Source organism: Idiotropiscis lumnitzeri, chromosome 5, assembly GCF_059441095.1.
Source record: "Idiotropiscis lumnitzeri isolate Australia: NSW breed Sydney's pygmy pipehorse chromosome 5, RoL_Ilum_1.0, whole genome shotgun sequence".
NCBI classification, from domain to species: domain Eukaryota; kingdom Metazoa; phylum Chordata; class Actinopteri; order Syngnathiformes; family Syngnathidae; genus Idiotropiscis; species Idiotropiscis lumnitzeri.
This window is the reverse complement of record NC_142395.1, coordinates 3,284,961-3,312,130: the sequence shown is the minus strand read 5'-3', so window position 1 is coordinate 3,312,130 and position 27,170 is coordinate 3,284,961. Positions and strand designations below refer to the sequence as shown.

General features: G+C 41.5%; 1 protein-coding gene across 2 annotated transcripts; it reads left to right on the top strand.

Moving 5' to 3' along the window:
• Positions 1–683: 683 nt before the first annotated feature.
• Positions 684–26,219, top strand: spg21 (SPG21 abhydrolase domain containing, maspardin). 2 transcript variants are annotated; one of them, XM_088296834.1, is made up of 9 exons: positions 770–817; positions 4,508–4,570; positions 13,847–14,008; positions 14,292–14,372; positions 20,923–21,068; positions 22,522–22,630; positions 22,693–22,800; positions 22,895–23,035; positions 24,887–26,219. In XM_088296834.1, the coding sequence occupies exons 1-9, from the start codon at positions 785–787 to the stop codon at positions 25,013–25,015; spliced, it is 972 nt and encodes a 323-aa protein (XP_088152960.1). In that variant the 5' UTR covers positions 770–784; the 3' UTR covers positions 25,016–26,219. The 2 variants fall into 2 exon arrangements, with proteins under 2 accessions (XP_088152961.1, XP_088152960.1); XM_088296835.1 differs by lacking the exon at positions 14,292–14,372 and having other exon boundaries at positions 684–817.
• Positions 26,220–27,170: the final 951 nt, after the last annotated feature.

The window sequence follows — 27,170 nt, the reverse complement described above, 5'->3', positions numbered from 1 at the left end:
GGCAACGAGGCTCTTGTCTAGCAACACGTTTTAATGGCGATACCACTGCAACAACTGCCCGCACTTGCATGAACAATCTCGCGAGACCCCTGCGAGACAATTGTGACACTCAGTTACCGTAAAGGTGCAACAGTCGCAAATACAAATTTAGCACCATTACATGACAGGAAGCGTCAATGTCTGACAGTTATATATAACGTCCCATGAACAATTACCTTCACGGGAAGCCTCTTGAAACACATGTTTGTGTAGCTTGGTGACTTTTTAGAGAAACAGACAAGACATGACAGAAACTGCACGTAAGCTTTGAAGTGAAAGTTTACGGGTTTGCCAGGTGTGGAAGACAGCAATATGCGAAGCGTGGAGTTGGTGCTTTAGTAAAGTGTTGTATTTGCTGAGGTGCTCATTGTGCATCTTAAGTAGGGTATGTCGTTCAAAAGGAAACAATAGGCACAGAAAAGGTCTTGTATGCTGAAGCGGTCAAACGAGTGAGAATGGAAGTGGTAGACACACATGAATTTGTAAAGGAGCAGGGTGAAATAGTGCAGCAGGGAATATTAGACGAGTTTTTTTTACCCCCTCTCTCTTTATCTTTCTTTTTTTTTGGTCGTGGGCGAGAGTCTTGGTTTGTTTGCAATTTATACCAGTAGGTGGCGGTCATGCACTTTGTCTGCCAACCAACATAAAAACCAGAAGAAGAAGCTGGAGGAGGCGGAGGGCGAAGAAATGGCGGAAGCTGGCAAATTTAAGTCATGTGATGAAGTGGGCGACTAAACTGTTTGAAATGGACCCGTTAGCAAACACCCGCAACCAAACGGTAAATTTCATGCGTGCGGTCTATAGCCTTGTAATTTGATGTATGATGTCACAAGTGAAAGCCGTAATTAATGTAATGTTGGTCTAGTCATACCGTAAGCTAGCAAAATACATGACGTGAATGAGTCGCGTAATTTTTGTAACACTCGCCAAATCATACGTAGAGCACTAGGTTAAGAAATTACATTATGATTTTTAATGGAGGCTATATTATTGTTGAGCTGGAACACAATTAGATCATGAGCTCGATTATCAGCAGATAGCATGTCATATTTACCACATTCAACAAATTAAGTAAATAATTAACAAAAAGTAAATACACATTACAGGTATGGCTGATTGTGCTCACTTTTATATTTGTTGTATTTCACTAATTATTGGTCGAGATTTTTAAACTTTTTCCACAGGGGTTGCATGCAGAAGAAATTTAGGTCTTGGGACCACGTTGACATTCTTCAACTTAACACAATAAATCCAGTCAATGTGATCTGGTAAATATATGCTGAGCAGTAGTAATGGTTAGACGAGAATTTGTGCAGCATTGTAGCAGTTTAGGCAAACTATGTTGATACTGTTTGCATTACGTCGGTAATGTGTCACTCTGTTGCTCAATCGAACACCTGCTGGGTCTTATATAATTTCATTGCAGGAAACCTATATACAATGTTGTTATGTTTGCGTTAAATGTTATTTTGTATTAATTGTATTTTAATATATTTAAAATATCTTTGAAATATCCATTCCCCATCCAACTCCCGCATTAAAAAAATTCCTGTTCTGGACCAGTCCAGACCATATTTAAAAAAAAAAAAAAAAATATATATATATGTATTCCTTAAGTTTGGCACCTCAGGAGCAGGTAGTAATTGAGCGATACAGCAGCTTTATCGATCACGTGACTTTATCTCCAAGCGATATGCGCACCGACATGGAGGGTTTGCTCTTATTAACTCAGTGATTCTCAAATAGCGGGGGTGCGGTGCGATGCTGAGCGGGGCGCGTGGGACCCTGGGGAACATGTTTTTTTTTTAATTGGTTTTGGGACCGAAAAAGGCGATCTCAGACAACGCGAGTTTGAGCTCGTCAAAGCTGTTTGTGCCCCTAGTGCACGCAGTACTGGTTTTTAAAAAAAGTGTCACCCTGTCACGCAGTACTGATTAAAAAAAAAAAAGCGTCGCCCTGTCACTCAGTACTGATTAAAAAAAGCGGCGCCCTGTCGCTCATTGACCCGAAAGTGATTTCTTTCGCCGCTCCTTAAATGCCCCGCGCCAAGCTATCTTGCGCCGCAGCAAAACGGACTTTATTTGAACTATATATAAGTCCGCGCAAAGCAAAAGCAACAAGCTACGTGATGGCAACTAAACGACTCCGCAAACAAGTAGCGTTCTAAACGAGGAGCCTAGCAAGGAGGCGCTAAGCGCGCTAATCGCTAAAATGAATTGCTTCGAAGGACGCTCGACTTTTAAAAGAAATCTGACTCGAACCGCATTTGGGCGGAGAGCCAGCTGCTATGAACAGGAATGTTGTATTGCAACCATTAAGTATCGAAACATAAAATAAGACGACGGCTACGTGAGCAATTTAGCAGACGCTCTCAGGCTGGAACTCGGAAATGGCTGACGTCATCACAACGAAGAGGTTCAACGTCAAACGTATTGTAAACATAAAAAATTTAGAGTGAACATATTAAAACTGTTGCGTTATGTTATTTATATAGAATTTTTGTTTAAAACCCCATGGCTCTTTTTGTCTTTTCTATATTATGTACATATTAATATGTCTGTTTGGTTTGTTCATGTTAAGTTAAAAAAACAAAACAAAAACGTATAGTAAATATTTATCTCGTCAATATTTGCACCACAGAGGACTGAGTTTAGAGATCCTCACAATCGTCGTTCTCAAAATGATATATTCTTTTATCAATTTAGCTTTGTTAAGGGATATTTTATTGACAATCTAACATTAATATACAAAGAACATGTACATTAGTACAGAATGTAAAAAAAAATTGTGGTGGGGGGGCGTGAATTGTTTTCTTCTTGGTAGGGGGGGGGGCGTGACAGGAAATAATTGAGAACCACTGTATTAACTCGATGCATGTGCCAACGTGTCAATGTATACGACTCATCACTACTACGTATTAATGTATGTTATACATTGAGTGTGGAGGGTTGGGAAGTTCGGCTAATGGATGGAAAATTGTGTGAAATCCTTGTAATTTTTTACATTTCTGCATAAATTGATCATAAAATGTAGTCTGATCTTCATATAGATCACAAGAATAAACACAACAGTCTGCTTAAACCCACACAAACAATTATATATTTTATTTGGGATGCAATTATTATACCAACAAGAAATAATGCACCATATCGCTAAGCCATTACCATTTAAAAATGCTATGATTCATTCGAAAAAACAAATGCCTTTCCTGTGTGGAGTTTGCATGTTCCACACATGTCTGCTTGTGTGTTCTCCTAATACTACATTTTCCTTCCACATTACCAAAACATGCATGGTAGATTAATTGAACACTCTAAATTTTTTGTGTGCGTGCGTGCGTGCGCGTGCGTGCATTTGTGTGCGTGCGCATGCGAGTGAATGCTTGGTCGTCTATGTGTGCCCTGCAATTGGCTGGCAACCAGTTGAGAGTGGACCCTGACTACTGGCCAAGACAGCAGATATAGGCTGTAGTGCACCCTCTGCCAATGTTCCCTCTAATTTTCCAAGCGTCTGAGCATTCAAACAAACTCCCTGAGCATCCCTTGGACAACACTGTGCAACATCAGACATGCACATGGCGGCCAAACCAGTACCACAACTGCTATATGATGTAGATGTGACAAAAACATTCAAGCCGTCTACATATGAAAATAGGGAAAAAAAATAATTGAATAGAAATTTGTTATAAAATCAGCCCTACTTAAAAAAAAAAAAATAAATAAATAAATCATATTTTTAAGCATAATTTATTCTGTGTGAATAGAATCGGTTTCAATATGGTCCCACATTATCCACTCATATAACAATATCAATAACAATCAATAACAAATCATGCCATCTAATAAAACACAAAACAACAACCAAGTTCTGAACCTGACCTCTGAAACACGCGAAACAGCCTTTTTTAAGGGGCTCGGAAACGATGCCAACTTACTGAATAGAGCCGTCTGTGTTTTGTCTGCAGCAGCACGTCAGTGGTGAGGGTGCGTGAGTCTATGTGCTTCAAACGATAGTAGAACAACTGAGTGTGCATCCTCAGTCGCACTACTGAAATTGTAAGGAAAGTGGGAATAGTGTGTTGTCCTGTATGTAGATTTAACTGTGGTGGAAGTGAAGGAATGCATGTAGAAATGTAATGTGTGTGTGTGTGTGTGTGTGTGTGTGTGTCGTGCGGGCCAGCGTCATCATGTCCACCGAGAGGGTGAGCGCAGTGCGCAATTGCTCACGCGCGCAGCTTAGAGGGAAAGTTGCCCACGACTCTTGTGAGGATAAGCGGTTCAGATAATGGATGGATGAATGAAGAAGGAAATCCACTCTTTGCTATGGATGTGCTCCTTTTTATTGAACAGGCCTGCTCAGTTGCTCATAACAAACATTGCGGGAGAGTTCTTTAATTGTCAATTTCCTTTAAGTTTTGCAATTGGTAGTTTTCAAGTTTTCATTTCTTCCTTCTGAATGTATTCAACAGATGGAGGAAATCAAAGATTCTCCAGACTATAACTGGTTCAGAAGCACAGTTCCCCTGAAAAGAGTAAGTATGAACTGTGTTCAAAATTCTTATGCATTTATTTAGTAACCCAACATTTGCTGTTGCTGGGGAAGTTTTTTTTTTTTTTTTATGCTGTTTAATCTCATAACCATAACTTTGCCTACTAAGCAAGTCAGTTATTTTGCGTAATGAGGGAAACCCTAAGTAAAGCTGAGCTGACAAAAATGTGGGATAGTCCAGCTAAATTGTTTGACTTTAAATTAGATTTTTTTTTTTTAAATTAGAAATCCCTTTATTGTCATTGTACTCAAGTGTGCAACGAGATTAGAGGGCTCCCCTCTCCAGTGCAATACAACAATAATACAGACAAATATATAAATTAGATAAATAAATAAGAGAGTGCAATGGAATTTAGTACTGAATAGGGTATATAAAAACACATCACGATGCTGTTCTGCAAGGTAAGGGTGTTCTCGTGTGTGTGTGAGAGTTCAGAATGGAGATGGCTCTCGGAAAGAAACTGTTTCTCAGTCTATTGGTCCTCGATTTGATGCATCTGTAGCGACTGCCAGAGGGCAACAGGTCGAACAGGTGTGAGTTTGGGTGGGTATTGTCTTTGACGATGTTGAGAGCCCTTCTGAGGCACCGGGCGGTGTAGATGTCCGACAGTGAGGGGAGAGGGCAGCCAATAATCCTTTGCGCTGTTTTGACTGTCCTCTGGAGCCTCACTCTGTCCGCCTCAGTGCAGCCGCTGTACCAGGTGGAGACACAGTACGTCAACAGGCTCTCGATGGACGAGTGGTAGAAGGCTAGCAGCAGCTTCCTGTCCAGGTTGAGGACTCTCAGGAAGTGCAGACGCTGGTGGACCTTCTTTACCACTGCTGTGGTGTTAGATAGAAGATAGAAATCCCTTTATTGTCATTGTACTCAAGTGTGCAACGAGATTAGAGGGCTCCCCTCTCCAGTGCAATACAACAATAATACAGACAAATATATAAATTAGATAAATAAAGAAGACAGTGCAATGGAATTCAGTACTGAATAGGGCATATAGAAACACATCACAATGCTGTTTTGCGAGGTTAGGGTGGTCTCGTGTGTGTGTGTGAGAGTTCAGTATGGAGATGGCTCTCGGAAAGAAACTGTTTCTCAGTCTATTGGTCCTTGATTTGATGCATCTGTAGCGCCTGCCAGAGGGCAACAGGTCGAACAGGTGTGAGTTTGGGTGGGTATTGTCATTGACGATGTTGAGAGCCCTTCTGAGGCACCGGGCGGTGTAGATGTCCGACAGTGGGGGGAGAGGGCAGCCAATAATCCTTTGCGCTGTTTTGACTGTCCTCTGGAGCCTCACTCTGTCCGAGAGTCCAAGACAGGTCATCGGAGATCTGTACTCCCAGGAACTTGAACGTGTGGACCCTCTCCACACACACGCCTTCAATGCAGAGGGGGGGCGGCACCGTCTTGTTCCTCCTGAAGTCGACGACAATCTCCTTTGTTTTTGCAGTGTTAAGGTGCAGTCTGTTGTCCTTGCACCAAGCTGTCAGTCTCTTTACCTCTTCTCTGTAGGCTGTCTCGTCACCTTCCGAGATCACACCGACCACTGTCGTGTCGTCAGCAAACTTGACGATGGTGTTGTTGCCGTGGGCCGGGCTGCAGTCGTAGGTGTAGAGGGCGTACAGGAGAGGGCTCAGCACGCATCCTTGAGGAAAACCGGTGCTCAGCATGCGGGTGGAGGACGTGTAGGGGCCGAGCAACACAGTCTGGGGTCTGTTGGTCAGAGAGTCCTTAATCCAGATGCGTGTGAGGGCAGGGAGGCCGAGAATGTCCAGTTTGGCGACGAGGATGTCTTCTAGCGTTTGCCCAGAGATGGCTAATGAGGGCAATCCTCAAACATGCGATGGGCACAAGATAACAGTCCTGGGTATGATTTGTTGAGTTTGTTTCTGTGGGCGTGCTTTAGTCATATCTAATCACCTCTATGCCGCAGTTATCTCGTGCTCGGGTAGTGAGGGCATGCAAGGCCTTTTGTTTTTGCAAGATTTTAATTTGATTTTATAAATGTTATTTTATTTTGTTTTTTTTTATGTGCGTGCGCATGGCGTACACTTAGCAACCTGGCCCCCAGTAGGCTGTGCTATGAGACGAGGGCTTAGGCTGCCTCGCTAAGCAAGTGTCACAGCGGAAGTTCCAAATATTACCAGTAATACATGTGGAGTTAAGTAGATGTGTGTCTGATATGGATATATGTGTATCTTGATTCAGGTAATTGTATGTTCCGATAATTATATTTATCCCAATATAACTGGGTTCACTGGCGACCTCTTGTGACCGTTCTATCACTAGCAAGCAAATGACATGCATGGCTGACAGAGCTTTTTCTAAATAAACAACATCCATGCCAATCCTCTCCCAAAAGGATACAGTGTCTGTAAATATGTTATGTACAGTATGTTTATAAGGTTATTATTAATGCTTAGAGTTAGAGGAGTGGGTTCCAATACCAGAAACCCCCCCCCCCCCCCCAAAAAAAAAAAAACCCAATATTTTTATCGGACTACATATACTCCAATATTAGACATAGACGAGCAGTCTTGTATCGAGCAGCTTTGAGAGCAAGTGTGCATAGCCCACATGATCAAAACAACCACTCCTATCAAGGAGCTAGTGAAGACGGTCTGGGAGTCACCTTATTTTTAAAGAATATTGAAGTTTATGGTAAAAGGGGGTAAAAAAATTCCCGTGCGCACGCGCTGCTGTCAATCAACTTCAATCAAATTTCTAGCACAGGCTCGCCTCAGTGGTCTGCCAGCATGACGGTCGTGGGCCCGCCTCCGGGTTGAAGGCTTCAGGTGGCTGGCTGCCTGGGGGGCATGAGCGTGAGGACAAATGGCCGTGCCTTTTCTTTTTTAACAATAGTTATACTTTTGCTGTTAGACATTAAAATCGTGGTCTGGCAGACTCTTCAAGTGGCGGAGGTCACGTGTAAACGAAAGCGGGACTACGGAGCTACGCAAGCTATGAAAGCAGTATCTGTCCAGCCTCTGCGAGTGATTTGGAACAAGAACTAGTGGGGAATTGCTAATTTTGGGTCTGTTGCCTTTTATTAATCAATTAACTTGGCTACCTCCTCAGATTCTCAATGTTTCAATGCGACTTTATTTGAGGCTAACTGCAGCACAAAGTTAACTTTTCATCACCAGTTGTCCAATCTTCCGCAGACGACAACAAACGACAAGAATTGTTGCACGTTTACAAAATTGTTGAAGTGCAGAAAATAGATGGATGGATCGCAAAGATGGTGTCGTTACTGTCATACTTGTCACACGTAGGGATTTAAAGATTCATCGAAAATCGATTTAATATCGATATAATCTGCTCAAAATATGCATCGATATAAAAATAATTTGCAACACCATTGTCTCATGTCTGTTCAAACTGCACACCTACGCTGCTTAATACAATTTAAACTTCCTTTTCAGAGCAACACAGCAGTGATAAACGAGCATTCATAAAGGAAAAACGTTGCGACAGACGCCCGATTTAATTTACAATAACATAATTTCTGACATAGCCATCTGTAGTTAGCACACATAGGCTATCGTGTGTGTCTGTTGGAACGCTGCTCGCGATGTCCTATAGTGGTACGCTAACATAATTTAGCGTCTCCTGGGGATTGTGGCGGCGTTTGTCGTGTATTAGAAAACCAAAACGTTTTTATTTACGCGTGATTGACATCGGAACACCAAAAACACAAGCGCTAACTTGCGACCGCGCACCGTGTGTTGGGTTTATGGAGTCGAAAATTTCACGACTCAAAGCACCTCATGACGCATTTGCCATAAGCCTTTGATGGCAACACCCAACAATAAAACATGACGTAACATACCTAGGTCCTTAGAATATACTAATTTACAGTGCTAAAAAAATATTGGAAAAAATGGGTTAACAATTGTGTTTTCCAGAGCATTGTTTTCCCAAGTTTTATGAAATGCATTACGCTCATGATTTCTCTCTCCTCCCTCTCTCTCTTTCGCTCTCTCTCTTATTTTTTAGGGACATTTTGAATGTGTAGATGATATTATGCATACTAGATACAAAATGTTTTGTATTCAAGTTAAATAAAAACAAAATAAAAAAAATCAATTCAAGTTATGATTTTAGTTTTTTTTGGCATGTTGCATTTCCTCAATTTTATTCATATGATTTCAGTCTCTTCTATATTAAAGAATATGTATTGGTGCTGAAGAAACGTGAAATATCGGGTCAAGTATTTCTTTTAGTATTCACAGGTAGTTTCATAATATTAGTGCAACTCGGCATAGTTTATAGTCTTTGGTTCCTTTTAAAATGCTCGTAACATTTAGACGCTTGTGCTAAACATAAATACGTATTTCGTTTGTGGATTGCTGAAGCATCACACGAGCGCACAGGCAAGCGTGGCAGCAATTCCCCAAAAAATAATTGAATAAAATATCGAATCGAAATCGGGAACTGAAAATCAAATCGAATCGGGGCTTTGAGTGAATCGTTATATCCCTAGTCATACGTCATTAATACTTGTGGTAGAGCTGGGCGATAAACCGAAAATTTACCGTTACCAAAATTTATTACAATGATCGAAATCATTTTGCCCATGACGGTAAATTCGGTGTTTAAAAAAAAAAAAGAAAAGCCTTTTCTGTCTGTGGCAATGTTCATGCCCCTTTAAGACGACTACAGCGCCTCTAGTCACGTGACTCAACCCGTCTGATTGAGAAAGAAAACAGACGTCGCGGTTGAAGCTGGCGATTCAAATCCAGAAGCTTTTTCACCACCCACAACACAACCATGCTGTGCTGAAAGTTCAAAGTGAGAAGCAAGGTTCGACAAGTGACAACAGCCCATTAACGGAGGCGACACCATACGAGAGAACGTCTCAGAGGTGGATGCGATAGCCTAGCACATAGCTAAAGATTTAGCTCCTCTAGTTACAGTGGCGCGCACAGGATTTAAACGCTTCATGAAAGCCGTATTTCCCGATATGGACTACATCGGGCCGGGAGCTTAGACATGTCAAGCATTTTGCATCTACATCCGACTTGTGGTCAGGTCGCAACATGGATCCCTGATTGAGCCTGACTGTGCATTACAAAGACGACAAGTGGCGACTGCGCACCAGAGTACTCTAGACGGCACATTTTCCTGATGATGCACACTTGTTTATTTGGCATTGGCATTCCATTGACATTTTTTTCATTTTATTTAGCATTTTTTTTAATTTGGCATTATTTATATCATGACAGCATCTTGAAAAAGATTTTGCAAGAGTTACCCTTTTTCTTTGTGACATTCTTCAAGTCATGCAAAGCAAGCTATTTGGAATGTTTACACAAATGATTTTTGTACTTTTATTTTTCATTGAAAGTAGTATGTACCAGTTGGTCAATAAAAAAAACAGTCAATATGCATTTCCTGCATTTATTTTGAATTTAGTCCACGGGAGGGAATTTATCGTGCATTTATCGTTATTGAGGTGAAATTGCTCAATTTCTCACGATATTGATTTGAGGTCATATCACCCAGCCCTAACTTGTGGGAATAACAGCCCTAGCTGGTGTTAAGTGTATCTGTGGTGAGTGACTCAAATAGGCTCTGCATTTTTTTTTTTAAATGTGTGTGCGCGCAGGCATATGCAGAGGTCACTGTTAAGTAAATAATTCTGTCAGAGATTGTTTTTTTTGAAGCATTAATATTAAATATGCATTAAAACATTCTGAGGCGCAGTCCTGCTTTAACGGAATTTTAAAAATGGGAAAATTAACAAATTGTTAAGGAAATGAATTTCTGGAAGTTGGCATATTTAGCCACTTTAGAGCTGGGTCCGCCTGTTTCAATCGGGTCCAGCTTCAGCCACAAATGGGCGTTCCCGTTTTTTAATGGGAATGTCCCGTTCTGACAATGAGAACGCCCCATCACACCGAGAGCCTCGTCCGGTGTCGCCCATGGCGTTAGATTTATGCCACAATTATGTAAGCGTAATGTGAAATACCATAAACACAAACAGTCGATAGGAGGTACAATGTTCTACCTTCTGTTATTCATGCTTCGTTACAGCGCCGTCTGTTGTGAAATGTGCTGTACAAATAAAATTGTACCGTATTCAGGAAGTCACGCAGGAACAGTAATGCTGCAAGCTGGTGTCTTTTTATTTTCTAACTGCTCTCATTCATTATAGGAAGGTCTTCTTCATTCTAACATGCTGTTCTTATTCTATCCATCCATTATCTGTACCGCTTCTCCTCACTAGGGTCACGGGAGGTTCTATTGAATGTATCTATGTTTATTTAGATGTTACACATTAGATGTTGCGCAGGACTTGTTCAATGTCCGTTTTTAAAAAAAAAAAACATACATTTTTTTATATATAAATTTATTAAATTATTTTTTGTTTGTGTGGGTAGCTAGTATTTTCAGCCTCCGTGAGTACCAATACCATAAAATGAGGGCGGTATCGGCGTTCGCCCAGCCAAGCCCTCCTGTCAATATAAGATTAATGCTTTCAAAATATTTATAAACACTTCTTCATCAGTGTACTGTCTCACACAAATGTTATGCAATCATTTTTCCTGTTCTGTGCTTTACTGGTTACTGGTACAATTGCACCAGCATGATTGCAGAATGTTTTCTTTGCTCAACAGTGATTATGTCATGTCTGCACAATAACGTCTCAGGGTCATTTCATGACGTATCTCCCAGTGCGTTAAACCAAACTGATTTTGATTTTCATGAGACTTGTTGATATTTATGGTACAGTACTAAATCACCAATTTTAGGTCAATCGGGGCAAGGAGCCATGACCCACTGAATTTTAATTGTTTCTGCAAAAAGGGGCATGGCTTCCTTCACTCGACCTCTTATATCTCAGGATCTACTGGGTCAGTCTACGCAGAATGGGTATTATTGGAAAGGGAATTCAAGATGGAATCCAAATCTCCAAGTGGGTAGAAGATTGATGCAAATTTTAGTAACTTTACATCTTGACCAATAATTTGCCCATGAAATTTATGTTGGGCTGTCACTTGTATAGCGCATTCCTACCTATGGTACTCGAAGCGCTTCACACTATTGCCTCATCTACCGACTGATGACATGACATTAGGAGCAACTGGAGGTTCAGTGTTTTGCTCAAGAATACTTCGCCATGGTCACAATGGCCGGCCGGGGGTTGAACCCACAATAGGTTGGGAAACGACCCCTTTACCACTGAGCCACGCTGCCCCGATCTTGATCTTGTGGCTCAAGAGAACTGAACATTTTTTTTAATGAAGTATGTTGTCTAAAACATTTAAAAGGTTCAAAGATGTAATTGTGTTTAACAGCAATAGGAGTCAATGTATCAATACCCTCAGATTTGCAATGAATATTCAATAAATATTTGAGGTATGTATACTTTCACTTCTTATTGCAACTAAAAAAAAATAATACACCTCTGAAACTTGTGTTTTAGAACAGTGGTCCCCAACCTTTTTTCTCCCGCGAACCGGTTCATACACCTCTATAACTTTTGCAGACTGGCACTGGTGGAAGAGGTTGCTGATGCATATTGTCCAGTGCAGGTTTCTTACGTGGTATGGTTTTTACTCATTTCACAAGCTTGTGGGTTTAATAGTAGGGGTATGCGACGGAGACAATTAGCATCTTGACATGTGTCAACTAAAAGTTTTTTTTTTTTATTCTTTCATCTGTGCGTCCCGCCATGGCCTGGTCCAAAGTGGTTGGTTGTTGGGGACCACTGTTTAAGAAAACATGTGAGAGATTAAATTTCATGAAAAATTCTGGAAAGGTCAGGTGATCCTCAGTCAAATTCTAGGTCAAAATGTAAAGTTACTAAAATATGCACCAATCATCTAAATGTTTGCAGGTTTGGATTTCTTGTTGAATTCACTTTCCAACGATGCCCATTTTTTGGGGGGATATTGACCAGCAGTTCTTGAAATATACACGTTCAAAGGAAGGTGCTCATGCCCCATTTTGCCGAACTCCTTACAATTTGGAGGGTCGTTGCCAACAAAACCCTCCTCCGATTGAACTAAAATGATAATTTTAGTGTTGTGCCAACACTAGGGGTGGGACGATACGAGTAACTCACGATTCGATACTGTGACGATATGTGGCCCACGATAATGATAATCTCACAATACACAATGTCTACGATATTCAATATATCATTAGAAATCTCTTCAACAATATATCATGAGATATGTGACTAAAAAAGTAAAAAATGGCCATAAAAATTAAAACATCCAAAAAAAAATTTCAATGCCAATACGTGAACAAAGTACAAAGAGAGGTGCATTTGCAAAGTACCTCACTGCCGCTGAGTCTTAACACTGTAGCCACGGCTGGACGAATTAAAGTGCACACACAATAACATGTTTTATGTAAACAAATACATTGCACTGCTTTCTGAACCTGAAATGTCATTATCAACTGTCATTAAAGTGCTTTACGTTAACCTGCGCAGTGGAAACATCAAGGCATATTCTTCTTGAGGAACACTAACTGAACAACATGCTCAGACGTAAGAGCACGCCAAAGGGAAACTTTGCTTTAAAAGCAGTAGTGATTGTCGGCTGTCTTGGTTCGCCTTTTTTTATCACCTGCGAGTAGTAACCGTGATAGCGAACGAGGTGGCTTTGCAGATTCGTACTGTTGATGTTATAGTTTACCTTTGCAAAGCAGTTCTTGCAGATTGCATACTCTTTATCCAGTGTTCTCCCGTCACCGGTCTCATAAAAAGTGAAGTGTCTCCACACTTTCGAGTGGAAACTCTTGAAACCTAATTTGTTTTTCTGGGTTTTCCGCCATTCTTGCATTAGTTCTTTTTCAATTGTGAATTCTTTACACTCTTCACCGGCCGCTGATCCCGGCAATTTTAGAACCGTTTGCGGCATTAGCGCTCCCACAGACAGGATAGGAGAGATTAAATACGGACGGTGATGACGAGATAAATCCATTATGTGCGTTGTTTTGAAATATCAATATTGCCGCCAGGCTATCGGTTATTTATTGCGACAGAGTTGGTAACAATTTATTGCAATATCGATTTTTTTTTTTTTTTTTTTTCTTCTTCCCCCACCCATAGCCAATACCATCAACAAGCACAGCAAGTTTCCTTGAAATCAAATGGTGAACATGGATTTATAATTGTTTAACACATTCAAGCACAATATTTTTATTTCGAATTTGTTCAAATTTTCTGCATTTTCGGATTTATAATTGTTTAACACGTTCAAGCACAATATTATTTATTTCAATTTCTGCATTTTCCCTTTCTAGATTATTGTTGATGATGACGACAGCAAAGTGTGGTCCTTGTATGATGCAGGCCCGAAGAGCATCAGGTGCCCCATCATGTTCCTTCCGCCTGTCAGTGGAACTGCCGACGTGTTCTTCCAACAGATGTTGGCTTTGACAGGCTGGGGCTACAGAGTCATATCTGTGAGTTCAACGGAAATTGGTGCCAAACACACATGTAAAAGCATAGGGCTCACACTACTGTCGGCACATGCTGGGAGTTGCCGTTTTTTTCTCTTTTCACCCGTCAGTGGGTGCACATATCAATACTCTGCTTGAACCCGAATGATTCAAAGAATGATGAATGGTTCTTTCTCTGTCATATAGATGTTAATTGTAGCATTGTGCCTTTGATAGCCCAGGTTCAGATTGCCTCTCTTCTGATAGATTATTTTTGAAGATGCTACGAATACTTTGTTCGTTCTAGCTTCAGTATCCAGTGTACTGGGATCTCATGGAGTTCTGTGATGGATTTAGGAAGCTTCTCGATCATCTGCAGTTGGATAAAGTAAGCTTTTATTGTTTTACATTTCTTTTTCGCCTGTTAAGCATTTCACGAACCAACAATTTGGGTATTGTCATGAACCTTATTGCATTTGACCGGCAAAAAAAGGGTCAGGTGCCCATCTCTGTAAATATCCAAATACACATTTTCTACTTCATATTAATAAAATGGATTAAAACAACAAATAAGGTACTGTACTGACCAACACTGCTAAAAAATGGGATCATCATGTGAAAAAGCTTTGTGTGTAAGCGTTCACATTACATTAAAAGTTCAACTTTGCAAATGCGTCCCCAGTGATCCGCATAAGGAAGAGACTACGTCACTCACAGAGTAGTGTTTATGGAAGAAAACATGGCCCAGCGTGTCAGGGCATTTCTACAGAGGAGTGAACTCAGTGGGGGGGCAGGAGGATGACAGCAAAAACTGTCATCAATGCTGGACAACCCAGCCCACCCACTCAATGACACTCTTAGAACACTCCACAGCTCCTTCAGTCATGGAATGTTACACCCTCGCTGTACGAAAGAGATTTTGCCGCTCCTTCCTGCCGGCTGCTGTCAGACTTTTTAACAAGAACATTATGTCAGGCCTACAAACGGGCGGGCATTAGTGCAATTGTGCAGTCCTAGAATGCAATACAAACTACTACTGGGCTTTATCCAATGCTGTACTTAAATAATGACCAATGCTGAATTTGGTTTACCATTACAGTATTCTTATTACAGTACTTTTATCACTGCTGTATTTCTATCATTGTAGTACTTTCACTATTACAGTACTTTTATCATTGCAGTATTTTTTTTTTATCCTTGTAGTACTTTTACCACTACAGTACTTTTATCATTGCAGTATATTTTATCTTTGCAGTATATTTTATCATTGCAGTATTTTCTATCATTGCAATACTTTTACTATTACAGTACTTGTATCATTGCAGTATTTTCTATCATTTCAGTACTCTTACTGTCAGGTTCAATCACCCAAGCATTCACTGAACATAGGCAAAATGAATGAATGAAAGGAAGACAAGAGTTGAACTTTTACTCGTGAGGAGAACGAACGGAGGTGTGCTCAGTTACATCTCCAACTTCGTTCTCGAGCACACTCCGCCGAGCCCTCCGTTTTAATAGGAAGCCACTAACAATACAATGTATTTGCACTAAAGAATGAAGGGGGGAGCACCAGCAGGAACATAAGATAAGATGTCCTTTATTAGTCCCACAATGGGGAAATTTGAGGTGTTACAGCAGCAAAGATATAGATCACACAGAGTCGGCGGCGTAATGTAGCCGTTAATGTCTAACATTAGCAGCAGACATTCATAAAAAGCATGCAAATATACACAGTGTAAACGTATCTAAGTGTAAGGAAACACTCCTAATGCCTGTCCATGATACAGAGGGGGAAACGCTGTAATGATAAAAACTACTGAATGATTGAAAATACTGCAATGATAAAAATATTGCAATGATAAAAGTACTGTAATGGTAAGAGTACTGAAATGATAGAAAAGTACTGCATGATAGAAAATACTGCAATGATAAAAGTACTGTAATGGTAAAAAGTACTGCAATGATAAAATATACTGCAATGGTAAAAGTACTGTAATAGTAAAAGGACTGCAACAATAGAAAAATACTGCAATGATGAAAGTACTGCAATGGTAAAAGTACTGTAATAGTAAAAGTACAGCAACGATAGGAAATACTGCAATGATAAAAGTACTGTAATAGTGAACGTCCTGCAATGGTAGAAATACTGCAGTGATAGAAGTACTGTTATAAGAATACTGTAATGGTAAACAAAATACTTCATTGGTCAATATTTAAGTACACCATTGGCTGAAAGTACAGTAGTAGTATATATTGCATCCTAGGACTGCACTATTGCACTAATGCCCTCCCGTTTGTAGGCCTGACCCAATGTTCTTGTTAAAAAGTCTGACAGCAGTTGGCAGGAAGGAGCGGCGAAATCTCTCTTTGGTACAGCGAGGGTGTAACAGTCTATCACTGAAGGAGCTGTGGAGTGTTCTCAGAATGTCATTGAGTGGGTGGGCTGGGTTGTCCAGCATTGATGACAGTTTTGCCGTCATCCTCCTGCCTCCCACTGAGTCCACAGAGTCCAGGGAGCAGCCCAGGACAGAGCTGGACCTCCTCACTAGTTTGTCCAGTCTCTTTTTGAGCCCGAGATGCCTCCTGCCCAGGAGACCACTCCATAGAAGATGACTGAGGAAACCACCGAGTCATAGAAGTTCCTGAGGAGTGTTCCCCGAACGCCAAAGGACCTCAGCCTCCTGAGTAGGAATAGTCTGCTCTGACCCTTCCTATAGAGAGCGTCTGTGTTGTCGCTCCAGTCCAGTTTATTGTTCAGATGAACACCCAGGTACTTGTAAGTTGAGACCCTCTCAACGTCTGTTTCCTGGATATTCACTGGTGCAGGTGGAGAGTGCCGACGCTTGCGGAAATCCACCACCAGCTCTTTGGATTTCACAGCGTTGATTTGGAGGCGGTTCTGCTGACACCAGTCCACGAACCCCTGCGTAACCCCTCTGTTCTCCCGATTGTCACCGTCAGTGATGAGGCCGACAATCGCAGAGTCCTCAGAGAACTTCTGCAGGTGACAGGTTGTGGAACTGTATTTGTAGTCCGAGGTGTAGAGGGTGAACAGGAAGGGAGCCAGAACAGTTCCCTGCGGCGCTCCCGTGCTGCAGAGGAGCACGTCAGACACACAGTCCCGTGTCCTCACGTACTGTGGCCGGTTTGTGAGGTAGTCGTGGATCCATGTGATGAGGTGGTTGGCCACTCCCGCCTGCTCCAGCTTGTCTCCCAATAAGGCGGGCTGGATGGTGTTGAAAGCACTTGAGAAATCAAAGAACATGATCCTCACCGTGCCCCCCGCCTTCTCCAGGTGGGAGAGTGAAGTGTGGAGCAGGTAGATGATTGCATCATCCACACTGATGCCAGGCTGGTATGTGAACTGGAGTGGGTCCATTGAGGAGCTGACCAGGGGGCGCAGATGGACGAGGACCAGTCTCTCCAGGGTCTTCATCAGATGAGACGTCAGCGCCACTGGTCTGAAGTTGTTGAGCTCCTTCGGATGGGGTGTCTTTGGAACCGAAACCAGGCAGGATGTTTTCCACAGCTGGGGGACTCTGCCCAGCTTCAGGCTCAGGTTGAACATGTGCTGGACGATTCCACACAGCTGGTCTGCGCAGGATTTGAGGAGCTGGGAGCTCATCCCATCTGGGCCTGCTGCCTTCCTCGCCTTCATCTTCCTCAGCTAGTTCTTCACCTGAGATGTTGTGAGGAACAAGGCTGAGCAGGAGGAAGTGGTGGTTGTCTGATGAGGCTGGGAACTGGAGCCTGTGGAGAGAGACAGGGGAGAGAGAGGGGGCGAGAGGGTCTCGTTCGCAGTGGCAGGAGGGGTTGGTGGGGGCTGCAGCAGGGGAGCCTGAGCGGGGTCAGGCATTTGATCAAACCTATTGAAAAATAGGTTCAACTCATTTGCCCACTGAAGCCCACCACCTTCTGGGTCTTACCTGGTTGTCCGTGGCCTGAGATGGTCTTCAGGCCCCTCCAGACATCCCTGGCATTGTTCCGCTGCAGTTGTTCCTCCATCCGCATCCTGTAGGACTTTTTCCCCTCTCGGATCCTCCTTCTCAGCTGACGCTGCACTCTCTTCAGCTCGTCCTTGTCGCCTGACACAAAAGCCCTCTTTTTCTCCTTCAGGAGAGCTTTAATGTCCGGTGTGATCCAGGGTTTGTTGTTGGAGAAACATCTTACCGTCCTGGTGGGAATGGTGTTCTCCATGCAGAAGTTAATATAGTCTGTAATTGTGTCTGTTAGACCATTAATGTCCTCACCGTGCGCTTCGCTGAATACCTCCCACACAGTTGTGTTGAAACAGTCCTTTAAGGCCTCCTCGGCTTCTCTGGACCATCGCTGAACTGTGCGTGTCACAGCTGGCTGCCTGCGGACCAGAGGTTTGTACACAGGCAGGAGAGCAACCAAGTTGTGGTCAGCTTTGCCCAGCGGGGGGAGGGGCAATGATGTGTACGCCTCCTTGGTGTTGGCATAGAAAAGGTCCAATATTTTATTGTCTCTGGTGTGGCAGGTTACATATTGTGTGAATGAAGGCAGAGAGGAGGAAGGAGAAGCATGATTGAAGTCACCAGAGATAAGGAGCAGGGCATTTGGGTGCTGTGTTTGTAGCCTGCTCACAGCTGCAGTCAGTACGTCACAGGCTGTCTCACTGTTAGCAGAGGGTGGCACGTACGCCGCCACCGCGATCACATGACTGAACTCTTGCGGTAAATAGAACGGGCGCATGCTAACAGCTATCAGCTCAATGTCCCGACTGCAAAGTTGATCCTTAACAGTTATGTGCCCAGGGTTACACCATCTATCATTAACAAACACAGCCAGCCCTCCCCCTTTCCTCTTACCGCTCTCCAGTGTCCTGTCCGCGCGTAGTATTTGGAAGCCGTCCAATTCCACGACGGCGTCCGGCGTTAGCTCTGTTAGCCACGACTCCGTGAACACCAGCAACTAGCCTCCCGGACAATCCTCTCGTGCCGAGTTAGCGCTGTTAGCTCGTCCATTTTATTGGGGAGGGATCTAACATTCCCCATAATAACGGACGGGAGGACGGGGTTGTATCGTCTCCTCCTTGCCTGGCGTTTAGCCCCCGCACGACATCTCTTCCTCCTCAGCTCGCGGGGGATATCGGGTCTCGCTCCGGGAGCCGACGCGGGGTTAGCACGGAGTGCTAACAGCTGATCTCTTGAGTACACGATCGATCCGTAGCTCCGAGTTTCATCTCCGGACACGATCGCGCAAAAAACAGCCCCCAACAGCAGTAAAACCACCGCAAGTTGTATGTCCATTGCTGAGATGAGGTAAAAATAAAATAAAACAGGGTAAAGGGAAAAAACACACGAAAAAGGCTCAATAGTGAGCCACGCTGCTGTAAACAGGCAGCCACTCGCGCGGCGCCGGAACCGTAAACATTTCAGACACGAGAGGCAAAACAGACATCACTGGCAGTCGTTAACTGATTAACAAGGCAGATACGCCTTTTCGTGCTCTCGCACTAAAGTCACAGTCCTTTTGTTTCAGAGGTGTGTCTCGGGCACACCTCCTTTGATGTTGCAGCTATTGAATCCAGTCTTCAGGCATCCGCTTCTCTTGAAGTCTTCTCATCCATATGGTCAAACATAGGTCACACACTGTGGAACAATTCTTTTGTAATACTAATAGAGTAAAATATGGGATAACTTATATATTCAACCTAACACTTACCATTGCAGTACTTTTATCATTGCAGTATTTTCAATCATTCAGTATCTTTTCTCATTGCAGTGTTTTTATTCATTTCCCCTCTGTACCATGGACGGGCATTAGGAGTGTTTCCTTACACTTGTATATGTTGTGGGATGTAAGTGTGTATATACTTGGGGATCTGTGTATATACGTTTAAACTGTGTATATTTGCATGCTTTTTATGAATGTCTGCTGCGAATGTTATACATTAACGGCTACATTACGCTGCTGCCTCTGTGTGATCTATATATTTGCTGCTGTAACACCTCAAATTTCCCCATTGTGGGACTATGAAAGGACATCTTTTTCTTTTATCTTTAAATAATTGACCAGTCGACTTGGTACAATAGGATGATGATATTATGCCTATTAACCCAATTAAACACCTCAGCATGGAGACGTTATGTACAAGTAAAGGAGCTCTCTAATCGCCATGTGCCAGTGTTAGCCATGTCAGATGCTCAGCATCCCACTCTCAAGTTAAAATAAGGCAGTAAAATATGAATGGTCTTTGGCAATAGCGAGTCAGCTAAAAAGTAGTCCTAAGGTGGTTCGTTATCGCAAATGCATGCACTGCTAGAGAGTATTAGTTGACTACTCTTTATGTACATTGAATGAAGGCCAATGTATTGTTTTGAGGTAGCATCGAATGCAAATAAGCATGAATGCATCGGTGGAGATGAAACTGCATTACAATTTATATAAAACAGTTAAAGGTAAAAATAAATAAATAAATAAATCCATAATTATCAACCTTGACTGATATGAAAGGAGTTTAATATATTGACCAGTTTATTTGACTTTTTTATCGTTGGGTTGACTTCTTTAAGTCTGAATAAGTTTTGTCGTTGCTGTCCTTTTAAAATCGGGCATTTCCAATTTTTTCATATTTGTTTTTAATTTTCATGTTAATGGGATGACTGTAATGTGGAAACACTTAAAACATACACACATAAATAAAAACAAATTTTTAAAAAATGTACTTTGTTTCACTGGCCAGTGAAAATATTGTAAAATAAAATTACATACTTTTTTCCGTGGGTTCAATGTAAAAAAAAAAAAAAAAAAAAAGGAAACCTTTAATATAGATTGATATTGACCAATACGAATTCCCTATATCATCGCAATATACTTTTCAGCCATATCGCCCAGCCCTAATAAATATATTTATTTTATTATAGACATATAAATACACTTTCTAATGATAATCTTGTCTTGACATTGTTAAGGTTCATCTTTTTGGCGCATCCTTGGGTGGCTTCCTGGCCCAGAAGTTTGCAGAGTTCACGTGCAAATCCCCTCGGGTGCATTCTTTGATACTGTGTAATTCATTCAGTGATACCTCCATCTTCAACCAGACATGGACAGCTAACAGGTTTTCCCTCAATATTTGTGCTGTTTGATACTCTAACATATGAATAAGGGCATACTCTCACTGGGCAATCCGTGCAATATTTGATCCCACGTGATATTTAAAGTCTGGCTTGTGTTGAGTGCTCATTTCTCAAACTCAAGTATTGTTGGTAGTGGTGAGCCACGACTGCAATTGTACCTGCGCGCAATGTGGTTGTGTCAAAAATTGCTGTAATGCTAATTATACAGCTTAATAAAGAGTATATAATGTAGTGGTCCAACGAACCATATAGGTCGCGGTCCAGCTCGAATCATGGATTTTGAGTAACAGATAGGATCATTTTCAGATCAGGAAAAATAAACAAAAGATTAGTAAAACTTTGCCTTTTCTTTTATAAAATAGTTTTGCGATAAATAAAATGTCCAATATGGCCATATAGGATTTAAGATCACAATAAGGCAGGATCTATTCTTATTTTATGGTGGCACAGTGTATTAAATAACAACATATGCTGATAGACATTTTGAGCCAAATATTTTCTTAAAATCATTTAATGAGCAGAAGTGTTTTGTAAAATAAATGAAGAAAAACATTTAGATTTTATTTTTTGTTTTGTTTTCATCATAAAAAGACATGTCAGTGTGTAATTTAAGGCACATTCCCTTTATTTAAAGCGGCCCTGACATGATGGTCTTTTTTTGTTCATCATAAATGTGCATTTCCTCCGCCTGACTAAGTCCCAAAAGTTGTGAAAAAAAAACAACCAATGCTTCCTTTGCCTATGGCTGTTTGAATCAACATAGCTCAAACAGGACTATCAAACAGGCTATTTTAGCAGATCAATTTTATACGTCACTAACTCGGTGCAAACTCCACCCTCACGGACAAACTGTACAGATACCACGGAGAAAAAAAAACTGTAAAGATTTTCAATATGTTTGAAAATTAAGTAAATAATTATTGTTCATTCGTAATTGTTTTTTTTATTATGTCTGCAGTGCATGATTTACATTGTTACGTTCCTTTTTTCCCCAAAGTGCCACGGTGTATATGCATGCTGAAATAAATACCCCGTGGCATTATGGGAAACAAAAAAATGCATAGCAGACGATAAATCCATAAAAATACGAATAAACGATGGTTAATTACTTCACTATCTAACATATTGGTATTTTTTTCCATTCAGCACTGTTTCCAATAATGACACGGGGTTGTGCATGCGCCAGTCCATTCACTACATTTGTAGCATTTAGCCTCCAAGTACAATCAAACATATTTGCGAGTATATTTGAACAGTCAAAAGTATTTTTACTCCACATTGGCAGCTCCACACTTCCGTACAGGACAACGTGTCAAAACCCCTAGGAACATCGTGGACAGGAGAGAGGGAGAATATTGGCCAAGTCCGGCACGGATCGAATGGCCTGGTGCGAGTATGCCCTTAAAACAAATTAATTTGATTATCTTTGCTTAGTTTTTGGTTGATGCCAGCTTTCATGTTGAAGAAGATTGTTCTAGGAAACTTTGCTAAAGGACCTGTCGACCCAGAAATGGCCAGTGCAATTGACTTCATGGTTGATAGGGTAAGGATAATTTGTGCTCTTCTGTTCCTCAGTGGAAATAATTGATATTTCATGTGCTGTAGCTGGAAAGCCTCAACCAGAGAGATCTGGCATCCCGGTTAACGCTAAACTGTCAGAACTCTTATGTGGAGCCACACAAAATAAAGGATGTTGCTGTGACTATTATAGATGTAAGTGGGAATTCATGTCAATATTGTATAATACAATATAGTCATTTATATAGTCACTCTGATAAGCCACGGTGTTTGTTTTTACACTACTTAGGTTTTTGATCAGAGTGCACTGTCTATAGAAGCAAAGGAAGAGATGTATAAATTGTTTCCAAATGCCAAACGAGCTCATCTGAAAACTGGTGGAAATTTCCCTTACCTATGCCGAAGTGCCGATGTAAACCTCTACATACAGGTAAGGGGGAGTGAAATGAATCCTTGCATAGTTACTTATAAGTTTGTTGTGATTGCCTGTTTTTTTGTTGTTTTTTTTAAAATTCCCCTTCCTTTTTGCAGAGAAAATCTGTAAAACAGGGGTGTCAGTCAAACCCGAACCACCATTGTTTGCCCCCAGATTGAAAATTGTAATTGTGGAAACTACACAGTCAGGAAAACAAGAATTGGGTTTACTCACTTCTTAAGAAATTGGAATTTCATAATGTGCATTTTTACTGCATAAAATAAATCTTGGACCCCCAAATGAAATGTTTGGGTAGAAAACCTTGGAAAGCACATGATTTCTTGTATTGGTAGTCCACCAGGTTTGCAAAAAGCTCAGGAAGGATTTTCTCCCACTCCTCTTTCCAGAAACTCTTTAAATCATTCCATTTTTTTGGCTTCTGCTTAGAGACACAAATCTTGAGCTGATATCTTTTGGGTTGAGCTTTGGAGACTGACTGGGCCACTCCACTTGACTTTACTTGAATATACTTCACATGTTGCCCTGAATGTTTTTGGGCCAAATTTCTAGAAAATTGAAAGAGATTGGCTTTGCACTAAATGGGAAAGAATGTTCGTGTATATGGATTCTACCTTCAATTGTTTACCAAAAATCCACTGTATTTCCACTCCATGGCAAAATTACATTGCTGTTCATAGTGGTCAGAAAACATTTACAGTGAAACCCCGGTTATCGCGGTTAATGAATGGGGACTGAGACCACCCGCGAAAACTGAAAATCCGCGGCGCCTCTTCAAAAATGCTTAAAAAAAAACCTATACAGTATACCCCCAGTATACAGTACACCATATAGAATACGGGTAGAGAAAGAGAGAGTGAAATTCATGTTATAACAAAAAACAACAAATTATTATTAAAACTTATTTATTCCCCAGCCATTATTTTTGTATTTATTCAATTACTTCTTTTTGTATTTATTTAATTACTTCGACTTTTACCTGCTAGTACGCCGTTCGGTGTGCCCTGTGAAATGAAAGGTGGCATTCTTCATTTATTTATTCATTCATTCATAACTGACAGCCTCGCGCTCCGCTCGTGCCCGGGCGGAAGAGGTGCTCCTCTTCGGCTTAATTGTCACGCACGCCGGACCTGCTCTCCCGAAGCGTGTCTCCGTTCGGTTGAACTCGGTTTCATTTCGCGCCGCTCGTGCCCCGGGCGGAAGGTGCTCCTATTCGGCTTAACTGTGACACACGCCCGCCCTCCTCCCCCGGAGCTTCCATTCGGTTAAACTTAGGGGCCGCTTGACACCGCTCGTGCCCCGGGCGGAAGGTGCTCCTCTTCGGCGTAATTGCCACGCAAGCACGCCGGCCGGCCTCCTCCGGAGCGTGTCTCCGTTCGGTTGAACTCGGTTTCATTTCGCCCCGCTCGTAAGGTGCTCCTATTCGGCTTAACTGTGACGCACGCCCGCCCTCCTACTCCGGAGCTTCCATTCGGTTAAACTTAGGGGCCGTTTGGCACTGCCCGTGCCCGGGGAAGGTGCTCCTCTTCGGCGTAATTGCCACGCACGCACGCACGCCGGCCTCCTCCGGAGCTCTGGTACGGTCCGAACCGCGCGAAACGTCGTGCCCGGGGGAACGTGCTCTTCTTCGTCCACTCTCCTCTTCGCCCACGCCGGCCGTCTAACCGCTCCAGCGCCCCGTCGTGCCGCTCGGCGAAACTACAATTTTTTAGACCTGCGAAGCACTGAACCCGCGAAAGGTGAACCGCGAAGTAGCGGGGTTTCACTGTAATTTAATCCTCATAGCTTGTTTGTTCTGTATCATTATTTTAATACAAATCATATTGCTGCTTATTCCTTGCCCTACAGATTCATTTGCGTCAGTTCCATGGATCACGCTATGCTGCCATCAACCCGGCTATGGTGAGTGCTGAGGAGCTGGAGGTCCAGGAGTGCCACCTGAAAACATGCCAAGAATCTGATGACGAGCATCTTTGAGTTCTGCAAAACTTTTTTGATTAAAAATTAACTTGATAAAATGTTGCCTGTATAAAATGTCGGCCATCCAGGGGATTGTAGAGCGCAAAGGTTGATTTGAGGCAACTGGACTCTTCTTGGTTCTTGTTTCCCCAAAAAAGGCTTCTGTCAGTTAAATTTTTTTGGAGGCAGAGTTCCTATATGTACAATGCTGTGAAAGTGTTCCTCCTTCCTGATTGTACATTTTTTTGCATATCGCCCTAACACTCATACATGTCGCAATATGGAAAAAAAAATTTTTCTTTACCAAAAATCTATGCTCTTGGTCAGTGCACACTTATAGGTGTTATTTTTTTATTTTTTTTTTTTACAAATTATCTATCTTAAGTGTTGAAAATGTCTTGCTCTATTTTCTGATGTAATGTTAATGGTTGAACAAATATGCTGGTTTTGTGATTTTTTTTTTAAAAGTCATTTCCAAGATAAGCCCAATGCCAGTGACATCTAGCACAGTTCAGTTTTTTTTTTTGGGGGGGGGGTAACTGGGCCAATTCACCCCCCCCCAAAACAACCCAATTAAATGCAACTTTTCTAAAGGATGAGTATTTGTATCAGGCACCTTGAAATAAGGTCATTGTTAACTCATCGTTATTCGCTGTAAATTATCACAATTTTTGGAACACAGAACTCAATTTCACTGTTTGTTGAAATCACTGATAGCACCTGTCAAACAAATGAAATATATCAGGTTCCAATCTGAACATGATGCAAGGTGGCCAAAAAGCTCCAGGGCAAAAATATTTCAAACCCAAACAAGTTTTACACTTCAGTCTGGGCCAGACAATCAACAGCATGTCTACGAAGAGGTCCTCTGGCGTTTTGCTTTTTTTTTTTTTTTCCCCCCACTGTCTGAGAAGAGAGGAGAGCTGTGCCAGGGCAACTGAATGCTGATTGACCATGTGTGCTCACAATGTTTTAAGCCGGGTTATTTTAGTTTGGGATTTTTAATTCTTTGTTTGGTTATTTTGTTTTGACTTTTTATTTCTAATTCAGTTTTAATTCGTTTTTGGAATAGATTTCTTGGTTTTTATTAGCTTTAGTTTTTGGGAAAATGCTCAGTTTGCTTATAGTTTTTATTAGTTGCAGTTTTTTGTAATGTGTATTTGTCTGGTGCGATTTGTTTTGTAAGGTAACAAGTAATGCTCATTAAAAATCTGAAAGATAACATTTGAAAATGTTATTACTTTACTAACAATTATGTTGAGTAACCATTAACAAATAAAACATTTAATTTTTTTAAGTCCAAGGAAAGTGCAGTGCATTAATGCTGCTTCTAAAGTCAAAATACAAATGAAACACAACCTACTGTCGATCTTGCTAAACTTAGCAGTTATAGTTTATGCACCCCTGTTGCAATTCTATTTTCGTGACATTAAAAATTACACCAAATTAAATTTCAAAGTTACTCCACTATTAACGTGACATGTAATCCGTACAACTCAAATGAAAAAAAGGAAAACTTTGAGGATGGAGTAAGAACAAATTAACGACTGTGCACACAATCTTATAATTGGGTATGAAGGATTGTATTATGTTAATAGTATTAGCTTTAGTATTTACGTGACAGAATGTCAGTCATTAATATTAGCAGGTTCATATTTGTTACAGGTATTTAGCCTGGTTTCTAATTGGTTCCAGTTTCAGCAAAAGAAAAACAGGCCCAAAGCATGATGCTGCCACCACCATGCTCCAGGTATGGTGTTCTTTAGTGAGGAACATTGTTGTTTGTCCCCGACATACCTTTACGAAATATGACCAAAAGGTTCACGTCTGGTTCTTCACCTGATAACACATTTCCCACGTGTAAGGGAAATTTTATTGTGGTTGTTAATGGTGGAAAACTGGGGGACATTTTTTATCACAGTCTATTCTTTTTTTATTTTAAAAACCTGGCAATTAAACAAGTGTGCAGTCTTGTTAAGTCACTATACAGACGTCAAATTTAAATCATTACATATTGAGTGAGCGAGATGGGACTCCACAACGCATGAGACATGTCTCCGTGAGAGTGCATTTGGTTTTGTCCAAGACTTATCATAATCAAAATAACCCCAATGGGTTTCTGCAGTTTTATCCCAACTTTTGCCATTATGCCATTGTTGTGTTTTGGTTTTCT

Bases quoted from the DNA above. Each gene is read 5' to 3' on its own strand.
- spg21 (XM_088296834.1), top strand. From the start codon at position 785: ATGGACCCGTTAGCAAACACCCGCAACCAAACG. The intron at 14,373-20,922 runs GTAAGCTTTTAT...GACATTGTTAAG, and splicing joins ATCATCTGCAGTTGGATAAA to GTTCATCTTTTTGGCGCATC. The intron at 22,631-22,692 runs GTAAGGATAATT...CATGTGCTGTAG, and splicing joins TTGACTTCATGGTTGATAGG to CTGGAAAGCCTCAACCAGAG.